This window comes from Bos grunniens, chromosome 10, assembly GCF_055505025.1.
Source record: "Bos grunniens cultivar Pamir isolate PY7600 chromosome 10, Bosgru_T2T1.0, whole genome shotgun sequence".
Lineage (NCBI taxonomy): Eukaryota > Metazoa > Chordata > Mammalia > Artiodactyla > Bovidae > Bos > Bos grunniens.
The window spans coordinates 29,517,184-29,538,600 of NC_141174.1; the positions used below are offsets into that span (position 1 = coordinate 29,517,184).

The 21,417-nt window shown below is 37.8% G+C and overlaps 1 protein-coding gene across 4 annotated transcripts in view; it reads right to left on the bottom strand.

Annotated features, from left to right (window-relative positions):
- Positions 1 to 4,276: 4,276 nt before the first annotated feature.
- Positions 4,277 to 21,417, bottom strand: part of SNAPC1 (small nuclear RNA activating complex polypeptide 1) — a 28,394-nt gene continuing 11,253 nt past the window's right edge. For all 4 annotated transcript variants that reach the window (XM_086320367.1, XM_086320370.1, XM_086320369.1 and 1 more), the window contains exons 6-10: positions 20,283 to 20,351; positions 19,483 to 19,545; positions 15,691 to 15,835; positions 8,034 to 8,132; positions 4,277 to 5,474 (exon numbers count right to left, since the gene is read on the bottom strand). In XM_086320367.1, coding sequence (XP_086176493.1) covers positions 5,428 to 5,474; positions 8,034 to 8,132; positions 15,691 to 15,835; positions 19,483 to 19,545; positions 20,283 to 20,351 — 423 coding nt within the window. In that variant the 3' untranslated portion in view covers positions 4,277 to 5,427. The remainder of the gene's footprint in view (positions 5,475 to 8,033; positions 8,133 to 15,690; positions 15,836 to 19,482; positions 19,546 to 20,282; positions 20,352 to 21,417) is intronic.

The window sequence follows — 21,417 nt, forward strand, 5'->3', positions numbered from 1 at the left end:
GAAGGGGACAACAGAGGATGAGATGGTTGGATGGCATCACCGATTCAATGGACATGAGTTTGAGTAAACTCCAGGAGTTGGTGATGGACAGGGAGGCCTGGCGTGCTGCAGTCCATGGGGTCGCAGAGAGTCGGACATGACTGAGTGACTGAACTGACTGACTGATACAGCATACCTAATTCAACTTGAAAAAACCAACTCTTCCTTGTGAACTGAGTCATGAGAGCTTTGTTTCACATCAATCTGAAGATCTGTGTAAACACATAAGCTTTCAATTATTACTTAAGAAAATCACCTCAAAAATCACCACATTCACTAATAATCACTTTCATTTCCTTGACATCCAAATACTTTCTAAAATCTTACAATTTCCAGCTGTAATTATTTTGAAGTTCAATATTCATATCTTTGCATTTTTAAAGCAATATGCAGTTCTTAATATTCTGAAGTTAGTAAATGGTTCTCGATTATCTTGAATTTACAGCTAAGAAAAGGATTTAAACATAATGAATTTATTAAGGACACACAATGAATCAGTGGCAGAACTAGGATAGAAATGTTTTACTTTCTAGCTTTTAGATTAAAAAATTATAAGTTTTCAAACCAGTTGGATAAAGTTGTTAATGCATTTCCTTATATGTTCAAACTATCGTACAATTATGCTCATTTCACATACTAGCAAGGTGATGCTCAAAATCCTTCAAGCTAGGTTTCAACAGTATGTGAACCAAGAACTTCCAGATTTACAAGCTGGATTTAGAAAAGGCAGAAAAACCAGAGATCAAATTGCTAAAACCCATGAGATCATAGAAAAAGCAAGGAAATTCCAAAAAAACATGTACTACTGCTTCATTGACTGTACTGAAGCCTTTGACTAGGCAAATCACAACTGTGGAAAATTCTAAAAGACATGGGAATACAAGCCACTTTACCTATATCCTGAGAAACCTGTATGCGAGATAAGGAGCAACAGTTAGAACTGGACGTGGAAAAACAGACTGGTTCAAAAGTGGCAAATGAGTATGTTAAGGCTGTATATTATCGTCCTGCATATTGAACTTATGTGCAGAGTACATCATGTGAAATGCCAGGCTGGATAAACACAAGCTGGAATCAAGACTGCCAGGAGAAATATCAACTACCTGATACGCAGATGACACCATCCCAATGGCAGAAAGTGAAGAACTAAAGAGCCTCTTGATGAGGGTGAAAGAGGAGAATGAAAAAACTGGCTTAAGACTTAACATTCAAAAAACGAAGACCATGGCATCCGGTCCCATCACTTTGTGGCAAATAGATGGGGGAAAAGTGGAAACAGTGACAGATTTTATTTTCCTGGGCTCTAAAATCATGGTGGACAGTGACTGCAGCCATGAAATGAAAAGACACTTACTCCCTGGAAGAAAAGCTATGGCCAACCTGGACAGGGTATTCAAAAGCAGAAGCATCACTTTGACAAAGGTCCATTATAGTCAAAGCTATGGTTTTTCCAGTAGTCATGTATGGATGTGAGAGTTGGACCATAAAGAAAGCTGAGTGCCGAAGAATTGATGCTTTTGAACTGTGGTGTTGGAGAAGACTCTTGTGAGTCCCTTTGACAGCAAGATCAAACCAGTCAATCTTAAAGAAAATCAATCCTGAATATTCACTGGAAGGACTGATGCTGAAGCTACAATACTTTGGTCACCTGATACAAAGAGCCAACTCATTGATAAAGACCCTGATGCTGGGAAAGACTGAGGGCAGGAGAGGGGGCAACAGAGAATGAGATGGTTGGATGGCATCACTGATTCAATGGACAGGAGTTTGAGCAAACTCAGGGAGATAGTGAAGGGCAGGGAAGCCTGGCATGCTATAGTTCAGGGATCTCAAAAATTCGGACATGACTTAGAAGCTGAACGACAATCATATCACTATTCTGGAAATCCCTATAGAAGACAAAATCTTTGCCTAAAAGCTGGTTCTGTATCTCTCCCTTGGCAGTATAAAATAAACTGCAGATGGTACAACTCTGTCTGTCTCAGGAAACAAGCACTTTAACTGGGTGTTAAGGAGATTGGGAATGTTTCCTCGTTTTAAATATATCCACTCACAGTTAGGACATTTGAGGCATTAAGAGAAAAGGGTTATAAATGGGATCTTAGAAGGGCTTATTGTTGCTGTTCAGTCGCTCATTCATGTCTGACTCTTTGTGACCCCATGGACTGCAGCATACCAGGCTTCCCTGTCGTTTACTATCTCCCAGAGGTTGCTCAAACTCATGTCCATTGAGTTGGTGATGCCATCCAACCACCTCATCCTCTGATGCCCACTTCTCCTCCTGCCCTCAATCTTTCCCAGCATCAGGGTCTTTTCCAATGAGTTGGCTCTTTGCATCTGGTGGCCAAAGAATTGGAGCTTCAGCATCAGTCCTTCCAATGAATATTCTGGCAGGGTTGATTTCCTTTAGGATTGACTGGTTTGATCTCCTTGCTGTCCAGGGGACTCTCAAGAGTCTTCTCTGCCCCATAGTTGAAAAGAATGAATTATTTGGCGCTCAGCCTTCTTTATGGTCCAACTCTCATATCCGTATATGACTACTGGAAAAACCATAGCTTTGACTATATGGACTTTGGTCGACAAAGTGATGTCTCTGCTTTTGAATACACTGTTTAGGTTTGTCATAGCCTTTCTTCCAGGAAGCAAGCAGCTTTTAATTTCATGGTGACAGTCACCATCCACAATGATTTTGGAGCCTAAGAAAATGAAGTCTGTCACTACGTCCATTGTTTCCCCATCTATTTGCCATTAAGTCATAGAACTGGATGTCATGGTCTTCGTTTTTTGAACGTTAAGTTTGAAGCCAGCTTTTTCACTCTCCTCTCTCATTTTCATCAAGAGGCTCTTTAGTTCCTCTTCCCTTTCTACCACAAGGGTGGTGTCATCTGCATGTCTGAGGTTATTGGTATTTCTTCCAGCAATCTTGATTCTAGCTTGTGCTTTATTCAGCCCAGCATTTCACATGATGTACTCTGTACTCCAATTTTGTTGCTTTTTATCCTTCTACATTTTCTGCTCTTAAGATTCTGCTGTATTCAATTGACAAAGACTGATAACGTAATGGTGAAAGTGTTAGTCATTCAGTCATGTCTGACTCTTTGCAAATTCATGGACTAGTTTGCCAGGCTCCTCTATCCATGGAATTCTCCAGGCAAGAATACTGGCGTGGGTAGCCACTCCCTTCTCCAGGGTAATCTTTGCAACCCAGTGACTGAACCCAGGTCTCCTGTACTGCAGGCAGATTTTTTACCATCTGAGCCACCAGGGAAGTCCAAGGGTCCTTTGCAAATACTGTTAGTAGGAATGTGGAGAAGGCAATGGCACCCCACTCCAGTACTCCTGCCTGGAAAATCCCATGGACGGAGGAGCCTGGTAGGCTGCAGTCCGTGGGGTCGCTAAGGGTCGGACACGACTGCACGACTTCACTTTCACTTTTCACTTTCATGCATTGGAGAAGGAAATGGCAACCCACTCCAGTGTTCTTGCCTGGAGAATCCCAGGGACGGGTGGGCTGCCGTCTCTGGGGTCGCAGAGTCGGACACGACTGAAGTGACTTAGCAGCAGCAGCAGCAGCAGCAGCAGGAATGTAAATTAGCAGGCTTTTTACAGTTCAATTTGGCATAATTACCAAAATTTTATATATACACAGTGTTCAACAAATTCATGTGTAGATCAGATTGATCCAGCAGAAACACCAATGTAAGTGAGTCAAGATACACACACAAAGATCAATGCAGCATTGTTTGAAATAGTGAAAAATGAAATGAACTATGCATTAGAGGTAACAGAGCAGGCCTGAGACTACTGTCCTAAAAAGGCTTGCTTTGCAAGGTTGCCCCTCAGCTGGAGGGTAAACAGTTCTCTACACTGATATAAAGCTTTCCCTAAAGATCCACACCTGGGTAAATGAAGCCATCATGGCAATGAGACCCTACATAACCCAGAGCCACCGACACTGAAGCTCAACTGGTTTCAAATAAACTTTCCTTACTGTTTATGCCATCTGAAGTGGGGTTTTACTGCTTTCAGTCCATCTGGATTTCCACTTGTGTTGGCTTATATAAAACTGACTCTGAAATTATAAGCCAGAGCCCTGTGTGTGTATCCTAGGTGCATCACTAACTTCGTGAATGTGGGCAAGGCGTTTATCATCCACAGATAACAGTTTTTTAATCGTACAAATGAAATGATACCTTTTAAAAGTACTGTAGTGAAAAAATAACAGGGAAACTCACTGTTTTGGTTATACAATGTTTGTAAAGTTTAATGATCAGAAAGAGCTTAGCAAATAACCTGGTATATAAGTCACCAGGTAATGGATCCACATCTCTGCATGCCCCAATGCTAGAATATTTAAACCCTAGAAGCTCTGTCCAGTAAACACATCATAGAAACTGTCCATCAATTATCAGAAAAATCTGAAATCAGCCAAGGGAAACAATTCTGTTTCACAGCTAACATTATAGCACAGATTCTAATAAATGAAATTTTTATCTGGGCTAGCATTAGTTATTTTCACTCACAGGGCATTTGCAGAATTCCTGAACATACCACATGGGAAAACAACCTGGAGTATAATCAACTTTAAGACAGGCTGAGCCAGCCACATGATGTGGAGGTGGTCTGCTACTGGCAGCAATTCAAACAGTATGGCTGAAGCAATCTCCATCTAAATCTCTCAAATGAGAAATTAACAGAGAGGCACATTCACGAAGCTACAGAATTTTTTTTTCGAGTACCAACTTTCTGTGCCACAGACATGTTCTGAAATATATATTACCACTCTTAAAGGTTTTACTAGAAATAATCAGTATTTAAATGTTGTACCCAGTGTGCTGACTAATCACATTATATGCATAAATGGACACATACATAGATATATCTACACATACACAAACATGCATGTATACATACTGACATGTTAGGCCAAAGGGAGCTTTAAAACAAGCATCAAAGGATACTTAATCAATTATAGAAGTAGAAACTGAGCTTCCTAAATTATCAATCATATAAGCTGACTATATTGTCTCAAATATTCAAAAATAAAGCAAATAAGGCAAAAACTTTAGTGCACTTTACAACATAATATATAAAATAGTTAATATACATCATAAACAAATCTGTTATCAAACTGTAGATATAAAATAACTAATCATTTACATGTGAGTAAGTGAGTAGGTCAAAGTCGCTCAGTCGTGTCTGATTCTTTGCGACCCCATGACTATACAGTCCATGGAATTCTCCAGGCCAGAATACTAGAGTAGGCAGCCTTTCCCTTCTCCAGAGCATCTTCCCAACCCAGGGATCGACCCCAGATCTCCCGCTTTGCAGGTGGATTCTTTACCAGCTGAGCCACCAGGAAAGTCCAAGGATACTGGAATGGGAAGCCTAGCTTTTTGTTCTCTGTTTTCTTCTCCTCTTGGGTGCTGTGAACTCTAAAGACAAAAAATTAAGGCGTCTGTCAGATCTAAAAAAGAATACTTAATTGATAACACACATTAAACTAAATAGGTTGGTATAACAGTAAGAACACCTTCACAACAATGATACAAGACATCTTAAACCTGACATATACATGAGTTTTTCCCTTCAAAATGACATTGCAGTTGTAGACTTACTAATGTAGATCCCAATCATCCTAAATGCTACTTGATAATAAGCTACTTGGAGGTCGTTTCCTATGGGTATGCCCTCCCTATAGTTAGTATAGGCCCAGCATGCCAGATCGGAACAGTATCTGGGCCAGCGCTAACAGAAAGTGACTGAGATGTCAACTGCTTTCCACCTGACATAGTCACTTTCTGTTAGCACTGGCCCAAAACACTAGCACCATACCAAAAAGGTAGCATCTTTTTGGCTACCATGGCACATTCCATGACCAATACCCAAGTTAAGTCTCCATCTAGAAACAGTCGAGAGCCTAAAGTCACTGATTATTAAAAACAAAGCAAATAACAGAAGATACAAAACATGAAAATTATGGAAGACACAGAAGAAAGAAATATTCCCCATCAATGAAAACTAAAAGAAGATGACAGAAAAAGGAATGAGAAAAGACAGAGACAAAATTAAGAAGAAAAAGAAAACAGATTCCTGGAAGGCAGCAGCATCAGGCCAAGAGTACATAAAGCAAGTCTGAGACCCGGTGGAGACCTCCTTAAAAAGATGACAATGATAAAATGCCTAATGTGCTCAAGTGTTTCAAGGGGAAGGCTTATACATTGAGCAATAGTCTGAGGATAAACTAGTGATAAGTACATAAAGAAACAAATTAATAAGGCAAAAAAGTTATTAACTCTCTAAGGCCAACAATAAATGCTCAGATTAAGGGAGAATCACAGATTATGTTAGATGGCCCTACTGCTAATAATGTTTCATAAATGCTGAATACTCACGTAACTAAAATAATGACTATACTTGGAGGATGGGGGATAGGAAGTATCATGTGTTTGGGTTGGGAGGTGAAGAATATATAAAATTATTATACTGTACCATCTTTGTATGGTGACAGAGCTAACCCGTCACATGTATCTCTCTCTCTCATGGTGACCACCTTGTAGTGCACAGAAATATCCATTATGTTGTGCACCTGTTACATTAACGAAAACTAAATCCTCATCCTCCTCAGTGTGCAAAGTCAACAGATAATTCATAGAACTGAAATATGAATAAGTGACAATATAAACATGCTATTTAGAAACATGGAGGTCAATGCCAAAATAATTACGAAAGAGTTAAAAGTGGTTGTCTCAGGGAATAAGAAATGGGAGTCAATGTCAGAAGTCCATCATTTCTTATAATCAGTATGATAAAATTGTTAAGTATTAAATTATATGCTTATGTATTTAATAAAAACCAAATTTTAAAAACTCGCACTCTGATAGAGTTTAGAATGTGACTTGCCAGGTAGCCATAAAAGTGTACACGTGTTTGTTTACTTGCGACAAAACTAGAAAGCAACTATAGTCTGAAACTATACAGGACTATATAGGATTATAAAGAACTGTTTTACGCTGACACAAGCAAATCACAGAAGCACTCAGACTTCTGAAGCAACAAATATTCTCTTGTCTTTGTCTTCCGTATGGTTCCATAGCACCCTGTCTCTTTACCATAATGTACTGGGTCGTTTTTTTTTTCACACTAAGCCATAAGGTTCTTTGGAACTTGGACTGATCTGATTCATTAGTACCTTAGGCCCACTATGACCCACTCACTCTCCTCAGATCTATTCACTGTGATCAAAATAAAACAGTTCTTAAAACTCTTGTACTATATATCTTTATATTCCCATACCTCGCTAACTACTTCAAACATAATAGGCACTCAATAAATGTTTGCTGAATGAATACAGCACCAAAATGGAAAAGTCATTAGGCAGATTCTTGATATGTATTACATTCATTATCATTGATGGATTACTAAATATCAAGCCTAGCCAGCTAAATATGACTTATTCTCTATGTTACTGTAATTATTATTAGAGATAGTTATTTAAACTATTGTTTAATAAATATTATAAATTATGAAAACCACAGCAGCACAAAAAGGTATAGCCATTTTAACTCACATTGTGCAATTTACCACTTAGTTACAATCATCATCTCATAGGTGAAAATTTTACATTTACTAGAATTTGAAATGAGAAATTTTTAGCAATAAAGTATTTTTTAAAAAGTTATATCCAGTAACTCACTTTGTGAACTTTGCCCTTTGTTAGGAATACATTTCAGAAACCCTCATGATTACAGATATTCACTTACTAATAACGATGTATTCCCTCTCCTTCACTGACCACTGACCGCTGCCACTCCATATCCATCCATTTACTGTATTATCACTTACTTTTAAGTGTCAGGATTAATGGTATGATTAATGGTAAAATTCTCCAGTGTACCAAAGATAAAAACATCACAGGAACACACAGTTGTCATGCTCTTCTGGGTTCTAAACCTTGATGCTCTACAAGGAGTTTGACAAAATTTCATCTGTACCTGTTTCACTAAAACTTTCATTCTCTTCATCCTCTTCTGTAACCACAGGCATACTCAGATTTAAAGATTTATCTTCCATATGTATATTCTGCATGTCACCTGGAAATAGTTAAACAAGTAATTTTATATGAAAACAAAGAATGTTAACCTTTGAGAAAAATTTTACACAAATTATGACAAGACTATAATAGCACATATTAGGTGTTTAAAAGCTAAAATTGTAATGGTGAACAGAAATATGCATTTTAAAATCACACCATTTTTTAAAGTATTAATATATTTATACCTATGTTTTGAAAATAGCCTCTAATTCTTCCATTAAAGAAAACAGAGGAAAAGTGAAGAAACAAAATTAGCCAAACACTGATACAGGATTCAATCCTTATCACACACAGCATGAGTTATATCTGTAGACACCATGGAATAATCATGTGTTACTTCAAGTTAATCACAAATGTAATTCTAAAGTTAACAGTCTTTTGTTTTTAAGACTGATATGGACTTAATGACAAATATTCTATATCAGTTGCTGAACACCAGAATGCTGTCCAAGAACCATTATTAAATAAAACAACCTGAAAATAAGGCAATTCTCACATACACAAGCACACACACAAAATCTGTTCCTTTAGGATCATTATTCACTAACTTAACAAACAATTGTAAGATCACATTACAGTGACTAGGAAAATGTGCACAAACTTCAGAAACACAGTTAAGATTGGAGGTCGTCTATAGCAACCTTCTATTGCCGGAAGAAATATCCTCATCAAATTATCAAATACCATTGTCGTATCAGGTCTCATTCAGCATATCATTTTCTGTTCATGGCAATCCCTTGACACAGTCACTCTTTATTTCTTATGCTTCCTGATTCTTCTCCACAACACTTATTCCACCTGTTATCTGTAGTAATTTGTCTCTTTATAGCCTGCCTCTTCCCACTAGAATGTAAACTTCACAAGGACAGATTCTGGTTTGTTTAGGTTGATGTATCCCCAGCACTTAGAAAAGTGCCTGGCAGAGAGGAGGGCCTCAATTAACCACGAATAATCAAATATGGATTCAAGTATTTTATAACACAGTATTTCACAGAGTATATATGTTACTAAGTACCTGCCAGTACAGAAGGCAACAAATTCAATAAAAATGAGTTTAAGCTTTCTGCTCTGAACACACATATGCTGGCATCTTAATGCGATGCAGATTTTATGGAATGAAGAGATTGCTCTCAGTTCAGTTCAGTCGCTCAGTCATGTCCGACTCTTTGTGACCCCGTGAATTGCAGCACGCCAGGCCTTCCTGTCCATCACCAACTCCCAGAGTTCACTCAAACCCATGTCCACTGAGTCAGTGATGCCATCCAGCCATCTCATCCTCTGTTGTCCCCTTCTCCTCCTGCCCCCAATCCCTCCCAGCATCAGTCTTTTCCAATGAGTCAACTCTTCACATGAGGTAGTCCAAGTATTGGAGTTTCAACTTTAGCATCAGTCCTTCCAAAGAACACCCAAGACTGATCTCCTTTAGGATGGACTGGTTGGATCTCCTTGCAGTCCAAGGGACTCTCAAGAGTCTTCTCCAACACCACAGTTCAAAAGCATCAATTCTTCGATGCTCAGCTTTCTTCACAGTCCAACTCTTACATCCATACATGACCAGTGAAAAAACCATAGCCTTGACTAGACGGACCTTTGCTGGCAAAGTAATGTCTCTGCTTTTCAATATGCTATCTAGGTTGGTCATAACTTTCCTTCCAAGGAGTAAGCATCTTTTAATTTCATGGCTGCAATCACCATCTGCAGTGATTTTGGAGCCCAGAAAAATAAAGTCTGACACTGTTTCCACTGTTTCCCCATCTATTTCCCATGAAGTGATGGGACCAGATGCCATGATCTTTGTTTTCTGAATGTTAGCTTTCAGCCAACTTTTTCACTCTCCACTTTCACTTTCATCAAGAGGCTTTTTAATTCCTCTTCACTTTCTGCCAGAAGGGTGGTGTCATCTGCATATCTGAGGTTACTGATATTTCTCCCGGCAATCTTGATTCCAACTTGTGCTTCTTCCAGCCCAGCGTTTAGATGAAGTTAACTAGCAAAAAGCTTCCATTTTAAACACGATTCAAACCAAGATTATAATCAGTACAATCTATCCCAAATTACTAATACTCCTCTTAACAATCTTGCGCCATGTCCATCCATATCAACTATTAATGATTTTTTCAAACCCACATTTATAACCTAAGGGAATCTATGCAACAATGTCAAGGGAAGGATTTCTGAGTTTAAAACTGTCAGCTGTGCAAGAAAACCTTCATCTAGTCACATGATGATTAACTACATTTTAGATATCATTTCTACATTAAAGGAATAAGTTTAAAAAAGAAAGGCAATGTTCTCCAAAAGCTCTTAAAAACAAAATAAAATGCTTCATCCAGTTATGCAGCTAGGAACCAAGAAGTGAACACACAAAACTTCAGGATGTTTATCTCAGAGTCAACATATTAAATAAAAGCTATAAAAGCTCACGATACGTTCCTCAGGCCTTTATCCAAAACCTAATTATTTTACATAAAACTGAAACGAACGGCCAACCTGCTTCTTAAAACCCACTAGTTAAAGAAGCAGCAAAAGGGCAAAAAACTGCTATGTTTGCACACTGAGAACATAAAGACACCTACCACAACAAATGTGCCAGAAAAACAAGGACAGTCCTGCGTCCCGAAGCCATAGTATAATGATCAACTTGAGGTATCTGATAGGATTACTATATTACAAAATCCAGTAAAAAGAATATGCTCATGATGAAAACCCTGAATCATAAAGTGAATACTAAATTATGTTCAGGATACACTGTTCAAGAAAATAGGAGAGCATAAAATACCTGTAAAAATGATAAATGCACATTGTAGAAAACAAGAACCATATACATGTAGTATGCTTTAGAAAGGTATCAACCAGAATAATTAACTGTTTAAAAAGTAAATTTTGACATTTAAATCATTAACTTCAGTTATCCACAAAGCTAACTTCCTAGGGGGTGTTAGGTTGATAGTTTTCCTCTGCTCCAAGCTCATCACAATTATGGGATGCAATTATAAGTCACAGATTATTGCTCCATCTCAACACATATGATTACAGGACATGCAGCTAGAATACGACAATTACTTAAGTGCATGTCTAATCTGAGCTCCAGAGCCACATTTCCAATTACGTGAGAGATAACAAGTATGGAGTTAAGGACTCAGGCTTCGATTCAAGCAGACTGCCACTCAAGTCTCAGCTTTAAGTATTAGTTAGGTGACCTTGGACGTGGGAAAAAAGTTCAGCAGAAAATAAGTGTTACACCGCTATATGTAAAATGATAACCAACAAAAACCTATTGTATAGCACATGGAACTCTGCTCAATTTTATGTGCCAGGCTGGATGGGAGGTGGAGTTTGGGGGAGAATGGATACATGTACATGTTCGGCTGAGTCCCTCATGGTTCACCTGAAACTATTACAACACTGTTAATTTGGCTATACCCCAATACAAAATGTTTTTGGTGTTAAAAAAAATTAATTAAAATTTTAAAAAAATTAAAAAGGAAGAGTGTTACATAAGCAACAGTTGTTATCATCTTCACCATCATGTGTCACCATTACTATTAACTAATGTTCTTCCAGAAGCCTGCATGTTATATTCTAGGAATGGTGAACAGGTATAGCTTAAGTAATACAAAGTGGGTAAATCCAATCAACATACGTGAGCACTTATTTATGCATTAGACACCCTTTACAAGAATTGAGCCTGGAAAGGCAGATTGTGGCAAGTTCTTCCCCCAAATGAAATCTTCATCCTGTGACCCTTAGTCTGTTAAAGTCACCAACATTCCCCCAGTTGCTGAGGCTGTAAGCGTCCCTGTCTCATCTCTCTCCACCAGCCTCTGTATGTGGTTACCTGTAGATAGCCGCTGGCTCTCCTAATTGTCAGTCTACTTGTCTAATTCCTACAACCTGGCCAGATCCTCATTACTCCTCAACAGCCTTTTACTTAGAGCTCCTATTTTCAGTTTGTTCCCACCTAACTACCATACTACTGCCAGACTGATCTTCAAAGAAAACTGGTCATACCACTTGCTTGCTTAGCAGTCTCACAAGACTCCCTTCTGCCTACTAAATGAAGTCCTAATTTCTTGGTTCCACACTTCAGGCCTGGTCACAATCCAGTTCTCAACATATCTTTCTATATTAACAGTAACTCTTCAATACAGCAGTCACAATCCACATAAAATGGAACCTTCGTATCCTATACTTCCACCCACCTTGCCTTTTTTCATGTCAATCTTGTCGTAGTCTAAGGAATTATTTTATATTTGTTTGCTTTTTAATCTTTGGATTTTTCCTGATTACTAAACATGGTTATCATCTAAAAGTCAAACATTATGGAAATTTATGGACTTAGAAATTTCCATGATCCCATCCCTGAGAATTAACCTCTGTTATATGCATCTAGTTTCTTCAAAGATATATATATATATATATATATATATATATATATATATATAAAACTTCTGTCTACATATTTTTTTATTATAGTTCACTTACAATGTAGTTTCTAGTGTACAAAAAAGTGATTTAGTTTATACATACATATGTGTGTGTATATATGTGTGTGTGTGTATAGTGTTGTCGCTCAGTCGTGTCCAACTCTTTGCTACCCCATGGACTACACAGCCTGTTAGGCTCCTGTGTCCATGGAATTCTCTAGACAAGAATACTGGAGTAGGTAGCCATTCTCTTTTCTAGGGGATCTCCCTGACCCAGGGATCAAACCCGAGTCTCCTACATTGCAGGCAGATTCTTTACCATCTGAGCCATCAGGGAAGCCTTGATTACTTGATTACACATATTACTCTTTTTCAGGTTCTTTTCTATTGTAGTTTATTATAAGATATTGAATATGCTTTCCCGTGCTATACAGCAGGACCTTGTTGTTTATCTATTTTATATTATAGTAGCTTTGTGTCTACATATGTATTTATTAAGAAATGAATCATACTTGTCTTTAAAAAAACATTTTCACTAAGCAATGTATCAATATATTTTGGACATATTTTCATGTCAGTATACAGAAAACTTTCTCCAGCTTTTTAGGAACAGCAAAGTATTCCTTTATATGGACAAAAATTTCATGTACACAATTTTTCAATGTTATACATTTGAGTTGTTAACAATCTTTGCCATTTCAAATAATCCTGTAATGAATGTCCTGTTTTTGTCACTTGGACAAATCCCTAGAAATCAAAAATACTTTTCTACTTTAATGAACTTTTTGATTAAAGAGAATCTTTTTAGTAAGCACTTGAATATTTATTAAGGTGAAGAATAACAAATTACCTCTGCTTCAAAGTATTTACAATACCTTCTGAGCTATAATAGTAGCTGGAATAGTTGAGTTATAATTAAAGATCTTAATTCAGATCACATTTTACTGTACTTTCTTTCTGATGGGTTAAATCCTCCCTAATACACCTAGGTAAATTCAATAACAAATCTCAGCCATCTTTAAAAGTTAATTTCAGAGTTTATGAAAATGTTTTAGGTAACTACATAAAGTAAAACAAAATATGACTAGTGAAGGAAGTGATCTTTCACAAATTACATGTGTCAAACCTTTCAGATGAAAAGGAACTTTCATTTAATTTCTTTTCTAGCTTGCATTTGCGGAGAAGGCAACGGCACCTGACTCTAGTACTCTTGCCTGGAAAATCCCATGGACCGAGGAGCCTGGTAGGCTGCAGTCCATGGGGTCACTAAGAGTTGGATACGACTGAGCGACTTCACTTTCACTTTTCACTTTTATGCGTTGGAGAAGGAAATGGCAACCCACTCCAGTGTTCTTGCCTGGAGAATCCCAGGGACGGCGGAGCCTGATGGGCTGCCGTCTATGGAATCGCGCAGAGTTGGACACGACTGAAGCGACTTAGCAGCAGCAGCAATAAACTTAGATATACAAATTTTTGTGTGAATGTAAGTTTTTATTTCTCTTGCATAAATATCAAGGAGTGGGATTGCTGTTATATGGTCAGTATATGTTTAACTTTATGAGAAACTGACAGTTTTTCATGGTCAGTATATGTTTAACTTTATGAGAAACTGACAGTCTTCCAGAGTATAGATCTAGGAGTTACCATTCTGAATTCCCACAAAAAATGTATGAAAGTTCCACTTAGCTCTAAAATATTTACTATCTGGCCCCTTACAGAAAGTCTGTTGACTCCCAACAGCTAGAGACTATTTTTTAAAATCAAGATGGATGCTAGACTTAATCAAATGTTTTCTTGGGTAACTATTAAAATGAATTCACATTTTCCCCTTTAACCTATTTACACAGCAAATCATATTCATAGATTCCTAACTGCACCATCCCTGCATCATAGAATGAATGTACACAGTAAAGCTGTTCTGTATCTGAGATTCTTTTGATACATGTAACTTAGAATTTTTCCATTAATACTTATGAGACTGGCCTAACAGCTTTCTTCACAATACATGCTAGTCCTGTAAAGAAAACTAAAAAAAAATTCTCCTTCGGAAGTATTTCTTAATTATCCTTAACAAATGTAGTATCTCTGCCTCTGAATTCTCAAAGCACTTCATGCATTAATTGATGGAACTTATCATATCTGGACTATATTAAAGGTACTAAACTGTAATTCTCCCTCTACCATCTCAATATAGGAAAAAAACATGCTAAAAGGCTATTATGCTGTCGCTTCAGTCGTGTCTGACTCTGTGCGACCCCAGAGACGGCAGCCCACCAGGCTCCCTCGTCCCTGGGATTCTCCAGGCAAGAACACTGGAGTGGGTTGCCATTTCCTTCTCCAATGCATGAAAGTGAAAAGTGAAAGTGACGTCGCTCAGTCGTGTCTGACTCTTAGTGACCCCATGGACTGCAGCCCACCAGGCCCCTCCGTCCATGGGATTTTCCAGGCAAGAGTACTGGAGTGGGTTGCCATCGCCTTCTCCGAAAAGGCTATTAACATATCTTCATATACTGCTGCAGTGGCTTTCTCTGTGCTTCTTATATCAGGCACTAAATATTTAGTATGTTTCTAATACTTTTTTTCCCTTGAGCCTGCTAATCAGATTCCAGCTTTATGTATGGTGAATATATTTGTGCAGTGCTCAAAAATTAAACTACTTGAGTACATGAATTCATGTTTTTAGAAAACAAACAGCAAAGTTAACTTTATAGATAAGCTATTTCAAAAGAAAAGCAGGTACAGCTTAGTTAGTACAGATAGTGGAAAATATGGTTTATAGAATGTGCTACTTATCATAACTTATTCTACATGTAAGTTTGATTCACACACAAAAATTACTAATGAAGTATAATATGGATAATTCTAAACTGATTCTATAACTAACCATATCACTTGGACAAGTTATTTAATCTGTATGGGCCTAAATTTTATCATCTATGAAACGACCAATTTTATGACTTCTAGGGTTCCTCTCAGTAGTAAGATTCCAAGAATCTAAGACAATTTATTTCTAATATTAATCTCACAAGGTTCTTAAACAAGTATCTAATGCTTTTTAATCAAGAAAACATGGTGAGGGAAGACAGTACGTAAGACCCATTCTCCCTTTTTAAGGTTCTCAAAAGGTACCTCTGTCTCTGGAAGACACTTTCTTTCCTGCTGGTTTCAACGTTTCTTTGTTTTTTCTTTTCCTAGTTGTTTTGGTTTGTACTTGGCCGGATTCAGAATCAGAAAAGTCAACTTTGACCTGACGGTGCCTTCTTGACTTCGATGCCTAAACAGTTAGAAATCTAATTAATCACAATGAATCACAAAATGAATCCAACAATACGTCATTTAGGGAATGGCAAAACATTACTGCATGGCAAACAGAAGGGGAAAAAGTGGAAGGAGTGACAGACTCCCTCTTCTTGGGTTCCAAAGTCATTGTGGACTGTGACTACAGCCACGAAATCAGAAGACGATTGCTTCTTGGCAGGAAAGTGATGGCAGACCTAGACAGTGTGTTGAAAAGCAGAGACATTACTCTGCCAACAAAGGTCCATACAGTCAAGGCTGTGGTCTTCCCAGTGGTCATGTATGGTTGTGAGAGCTGGACCATAAAGAAGGCAGGACACCAAAGAATTGATGTCTTTGAACTGTGGTGCTGGAGAAGACTCCTGAGAATCCCCTGGACAGCAAGGAGATCAAACCAGTCAATCTTAAGGGAGAGCAACCCTGAATATTCACCAGAAGGACTGATGATGAAGCTGAAGCTCCAGTCCTTTGGTCATCTGATGTGAACAGATGACTCACTGGAAAAGTCCCTGATGCTGGGAAATATTGAGGGCAGAAGGAGAAGAGGGCATCAGAGGATGAGATGGCTGGAGGGCATCACCGATGCAATGAACATGAACTTGGGCAAACTCTAGGAGATGGTGAGGGACAGGGAAGCTTGAGGTGCTACAGTACACGTGGTTGCAAAGAGTTTGACATGACTGGCCAAATGAACAACAGGTCATTTAGGGAATGACAAAACAGATAGACAAAGATGAGGAAAGATTTACAGAAATACTTGTCATAAAGTACTTTACTAGGATACTTGCTTGCTTAGTATTTGTCACAGGTGTATATACCCGTTTATCTTTATAACAGGAAGAGGTCCCTGCAGCTGTCATCATCATCTATTCAAACTGGGTTAAAATTTCCTTATTGGGTTAAACGGTTGTAGATGCATGGTTGGAAGTGGAGGTAAAAAGGACAAGTATATTTTTCCCAGCTAACAACCTATTCTCCTTTTCTTCTAAAAACATTTTATTTTCCTTTGTTAGCACCACGTATTTCAAGTGAAACTACTTTATGCCTGGCTCTCCAAATGGTCATGTGGTCCCAATCTAGTCAAAATAAGCCTCACATCCCCAAGGCCACCAGGGGAAGGGCGTGTGATCTGCCATAGCTGATGTAACTCAATTTTTGAAATCTGTTTAACTATTAGAAAGGAAAATTCTCCCTTTCCACTGAACCAAAAGCTGGGAAGGCTGGAGTTGTCATGAATAGCACTTGAAGACAGTGAAAGCAATATAAGAGATGAGAAATAGAGGTAGAGTCCTAGGACTTTTTAGTTACATCAGTCAATAAATTCCCTTGTTTAAGCAGAGCTCTAACTAACACAGTTTTCAGTCAATGTCATCTATGTGGTACATGTATTATCAACAGTTTAAAAGCTACCTTGCATTACATGTTAATTGTACCTCAATAATTAAAAAAAACCACAACCATGCAATGACACATTCTTATAAAAATTTATGGGGATTATAATTTAATTATTTAATAATTTTAAAAGTACTTCATAATATCTTAAGAAATTAAACAACAACTTGCCTATGCAATATGGAAATAGTTCTGGTTTAAAAGAATTTGGAATAATTCATTTATTGTCCTGATGCTTTCATTCAAAACTGCAGTAAAGCAAATTGGTAACACTTAACTAATCTATAGTCACTTCCAGTTTTTTCATTTATTCCTTTTTATTTCAACAACCAGAGAATTATAGTAGTTTCCCACAAAGTAAAGACACTTTCAGATTCATAAAAAAATCCCAGGAAAAAATATGAGATGAAGCACATAAGTTTATCAGTGCTCCTTCCTGAAACCCCACTAAAAGTGGAGGAGAGGAATAAAAATGAATGAACTCACAAAGTGGACATAAAAGGAAACAATATAGCTGTAAACAAAACAACACATTCTGGAGGCAGAAAAGTGATGGCTGACTTAGAATGAAGAAAGGTGAACAAGGAAAGCTGGTCCAAGTAGATCAGGAACTGGGGTCATTAAAAAATGTGTAGATATGTGAAAAATCTACAGAAGGAATAGTATCCCATTTTCCAGCCTCAAAGCTGAACAACTGACCTCTTCCTGTACAAAACAGGTGAGCTCTCTGGAGAGGCTAAGCCAGAGCATCTGAAGGCTTTTGACAGCACTAGAAAAGCTAAGGAAGGGGTAAAGCCTCTTACTGGAAGCAGGGGTGTTGAATGAAGTCTCTGGAAGGAATGAATGGTGAGCTTGTCAGTGGATTCTCTGTAGGCACCCAGAACACTGCCAGCTGGGCTTATTTACTACTTTCCTCCCCCAGCTTGCTCTCTGATAAAAATGGCTAGATCTAAGAAAAACATGGAGACTAAAAGGCTGTATCTCTAAATGGTGGTTTAGGCACTAAGTTGTGTCCGACTCATACAACCCCATGGACTGTAACCCACCAGGCTCCTCTGTCCATGGGGCTTTCCAGGCAAGAATACTGGAGTGGGTTGCCATTTCCTTCTCCAGGGGATCTTCCTGACCCAGGGATTGGACCCAGGTCTCCTGCACCTGCAGGCAGTTTCTTTACTGACTGAGCTACCAGGGTATCTCGGACACGACTGAGCGACTTCCCTTTCACTTTTCACTTTCACGCATTGGAGAAGGAAATGGCAACCCACTCCAGCGCTCTTGCCTGGAGAATCCCAGGGACGGGAGAGCTTGGTGGGCTGCCATCTATGAGAGCTTGGTGGGCTGCCATCTATGGGGTCGCACAGAGTCAGACACGACTCAAGCGACTCAGCAGCAGCAGCAGCAAATATGATCTCAAGATCTTCAAACGTTTGCAAAAAGTCACCAAAATGAAAGATAGAGAACAGAATAAACAAAAATAAGAATTCTGGGGGAAAAGGAAGAAACATCAAAAAACTGTAATTAACATCCTCAAATAGATAAACATATTGAACCACGGTGGGGGGAAAAAAAGAAGAAATCCATTTTTTAATTAATAACAGATTCAGAGAAAAGAAAAAAAATCTTAGTAATGAAAAAATGTCAGCAGAAATTTAAAAAATCCATTATAATAGTTCAGAAGATAAAGAAAGCTCTCTGAAAATAGATAAAAACAAAGAAGAAGAAAATAAAAGTTCCAGAAAATAAAAAAAGCAAAACTGCAGCAAAGAATTCGATCAGAGAAGCATTTACAGAAAAATCCATCAGAACGGAAGGCTATCAGATCAAAAGGACATCAATCATAAGAGCCCAGGGCACTGGTGGAAAAAAAGACCTACACCAAGGTACATTATCATGAAAATCCAGAGCTCTGGGGATAAAGATAAAATTCTAAAACCTTTCATAATTAGGAATACTAGAAGCTGGAAGACTATTAATAAAGAACAATGGGATCAAAATTCCAGGTAAATACCAGGAAAAAATAACTAAAAGAGAAAAAGGGGAAGATAGCTGCCTTTTGAGATCAAAAGTCCAGGGGCAGGAAGTGGTGGAGCAGGACTGCTGAACTGTATAAGCTACATAGTATTATTAGATTTTTTAAATTATGCAGAGGTGTTACTCTGATGAAAAAATTAAAATGTGATTAAAAGAGCATCAAGTAAATTTCTAAATTACCTTATTAAATAAATAACGTACCTGAGCAACAACTGAAAAGGCCTTTGATTTTATTTTCGCTAATGATTCTGCCCTTTCACATCTCTGGAAGTAAAAACAAACCGGAAGGGGAAAAAGTTAAAACACACAAACATTAAGTAAAATTACGAATAATTAAGTATTTTTTTTACCAGAAATAAGATTCAAGACAGAAGGTTAGGGTAAAAGAAACTAACATTTATTGGACACATATTAAGTAAAGACACATAGACATGGCATTACTTTCTAACAGGGGCCATGATAACAACCCCATGGCTACTGACTGTTTTCATTCAAGATTTAAAAAGGATAAGAATGAAAGCCGTGAGCCCTGGTGACTATGCCACTCCCTCTTCATCTGCCTATGCCCAAAGATGGCTCTTTGCCTCATTCACTAAGATGGATGAAAACCTTGAAGGCAGAAAGCAGTGAATAGTAGCTTAAGCTGCAGACTACGTGAAAGACTGACAAGCAGGGAGAAAAGACATAGCATTACAGCAGTCTTCCTCTGCCCCTGTAAGGACTGAGGGCACCTTCCACCACCATCTGTCCCCTTTCCCGCTGAAAACGGTGAACATTCTCATGCCCAGTCTATACCTGATGTGGTCTTTCACAAGATTTCCAGGAAAGAACAGACTAGCTCTTCACAGAACCCATGTTACAGAATTTTCTGAAGTATGTATTAATATAATATTGACCACAGGATGTTATGGTTAATACACAGAATCACAGCCACACATAAAATGAAAAGAAGCTAACCAAACCTCTGCCTCGTAAGCAATCATATAATGAATTTTTCTGACCTCTGATTGTTGTGAATTTCTCTCACTCTTTTCTTCTCCTCCTTTAACTTTCAGTTTTAAGGGTGGTTTCTAAAAGATAAAGTAAGTTATATTTACATATTTACAATTCAAACCAACTAAAAATTAACTGAAAATTATTTTCAGAACAATGGAAATCATTTACTTAATTACTGAAAAACTAAAAGAGTATTTCACAAGTACTGAAGCATGGCTCACCACCAGATATTAAGATCATGGTTAGGTTTCATTAGAATTATAAAATCAATAAAAATTAATCCTAACTAATGAAAGATAATATGCAGATTTATGTGGTGGCGAGAGAATTGGTTTATTCTCCTTTCCTTCAGGTTTTCAAAGGTCTTAGTCATGATCATTAAAATGAGTTATTAAAAGAGTGCTACAAAAAATGTTTATGTAAGTGCCCAGGTCATCTGTGCAACCCATTTGTAGCACTTAAAGTAGTCAAACATTAAAATAAATGTCCATAGAGGAAGCAAATTATTTCCTTCTTCCCAAGGCTGTTATCTCATCACTTTCCTTGTTCATCTTTTATAAAATTGAGTTTTGAGCCATTATCCTTTATATAAGCCAAAAGTAGCAACAAATCTGATATATAACACATAATGATGAAAGATAACACGTAAAAATGCCTTTCTAGCATTTGTGAAAACATTAACACATTATTAAACACACAGTAAGTAATAAGAAATTACTTGTTTTTTTCTTTTATCCTTTTCCTAGAAGTATTTAGTAAAATTAGATGGAGAAGTGGTTTCAAAGGGAAATTTAGCAAGGCTGGCCTTCAGAGGTAAAGTTTCTTTAGCTGAAAAGACTAACATGGAATATGGGCAGCTCTAGCATCAGCATTTGGGTCAGAAAACTAAATGGAAGATATGCATTGATGAGATTTGTAAACAGTTAAACCAAGGCAGGTAGAGCACTGGTAAACAGAGAGCATGCGCTCTGTCACAATGGGAGAAGCCATCCTGAAGTCTAGCTGTCCGCTGCCATGCAGCAAAGCAGGACTGGTATAACCAAACCTCTCACCTTTAAGAGAAGTCAGATGTCTGGAATCTTAAGACCACAAATACTTAAATGTTGGTAATTAATTCAAGTTTTTAAAACATTAGGAACA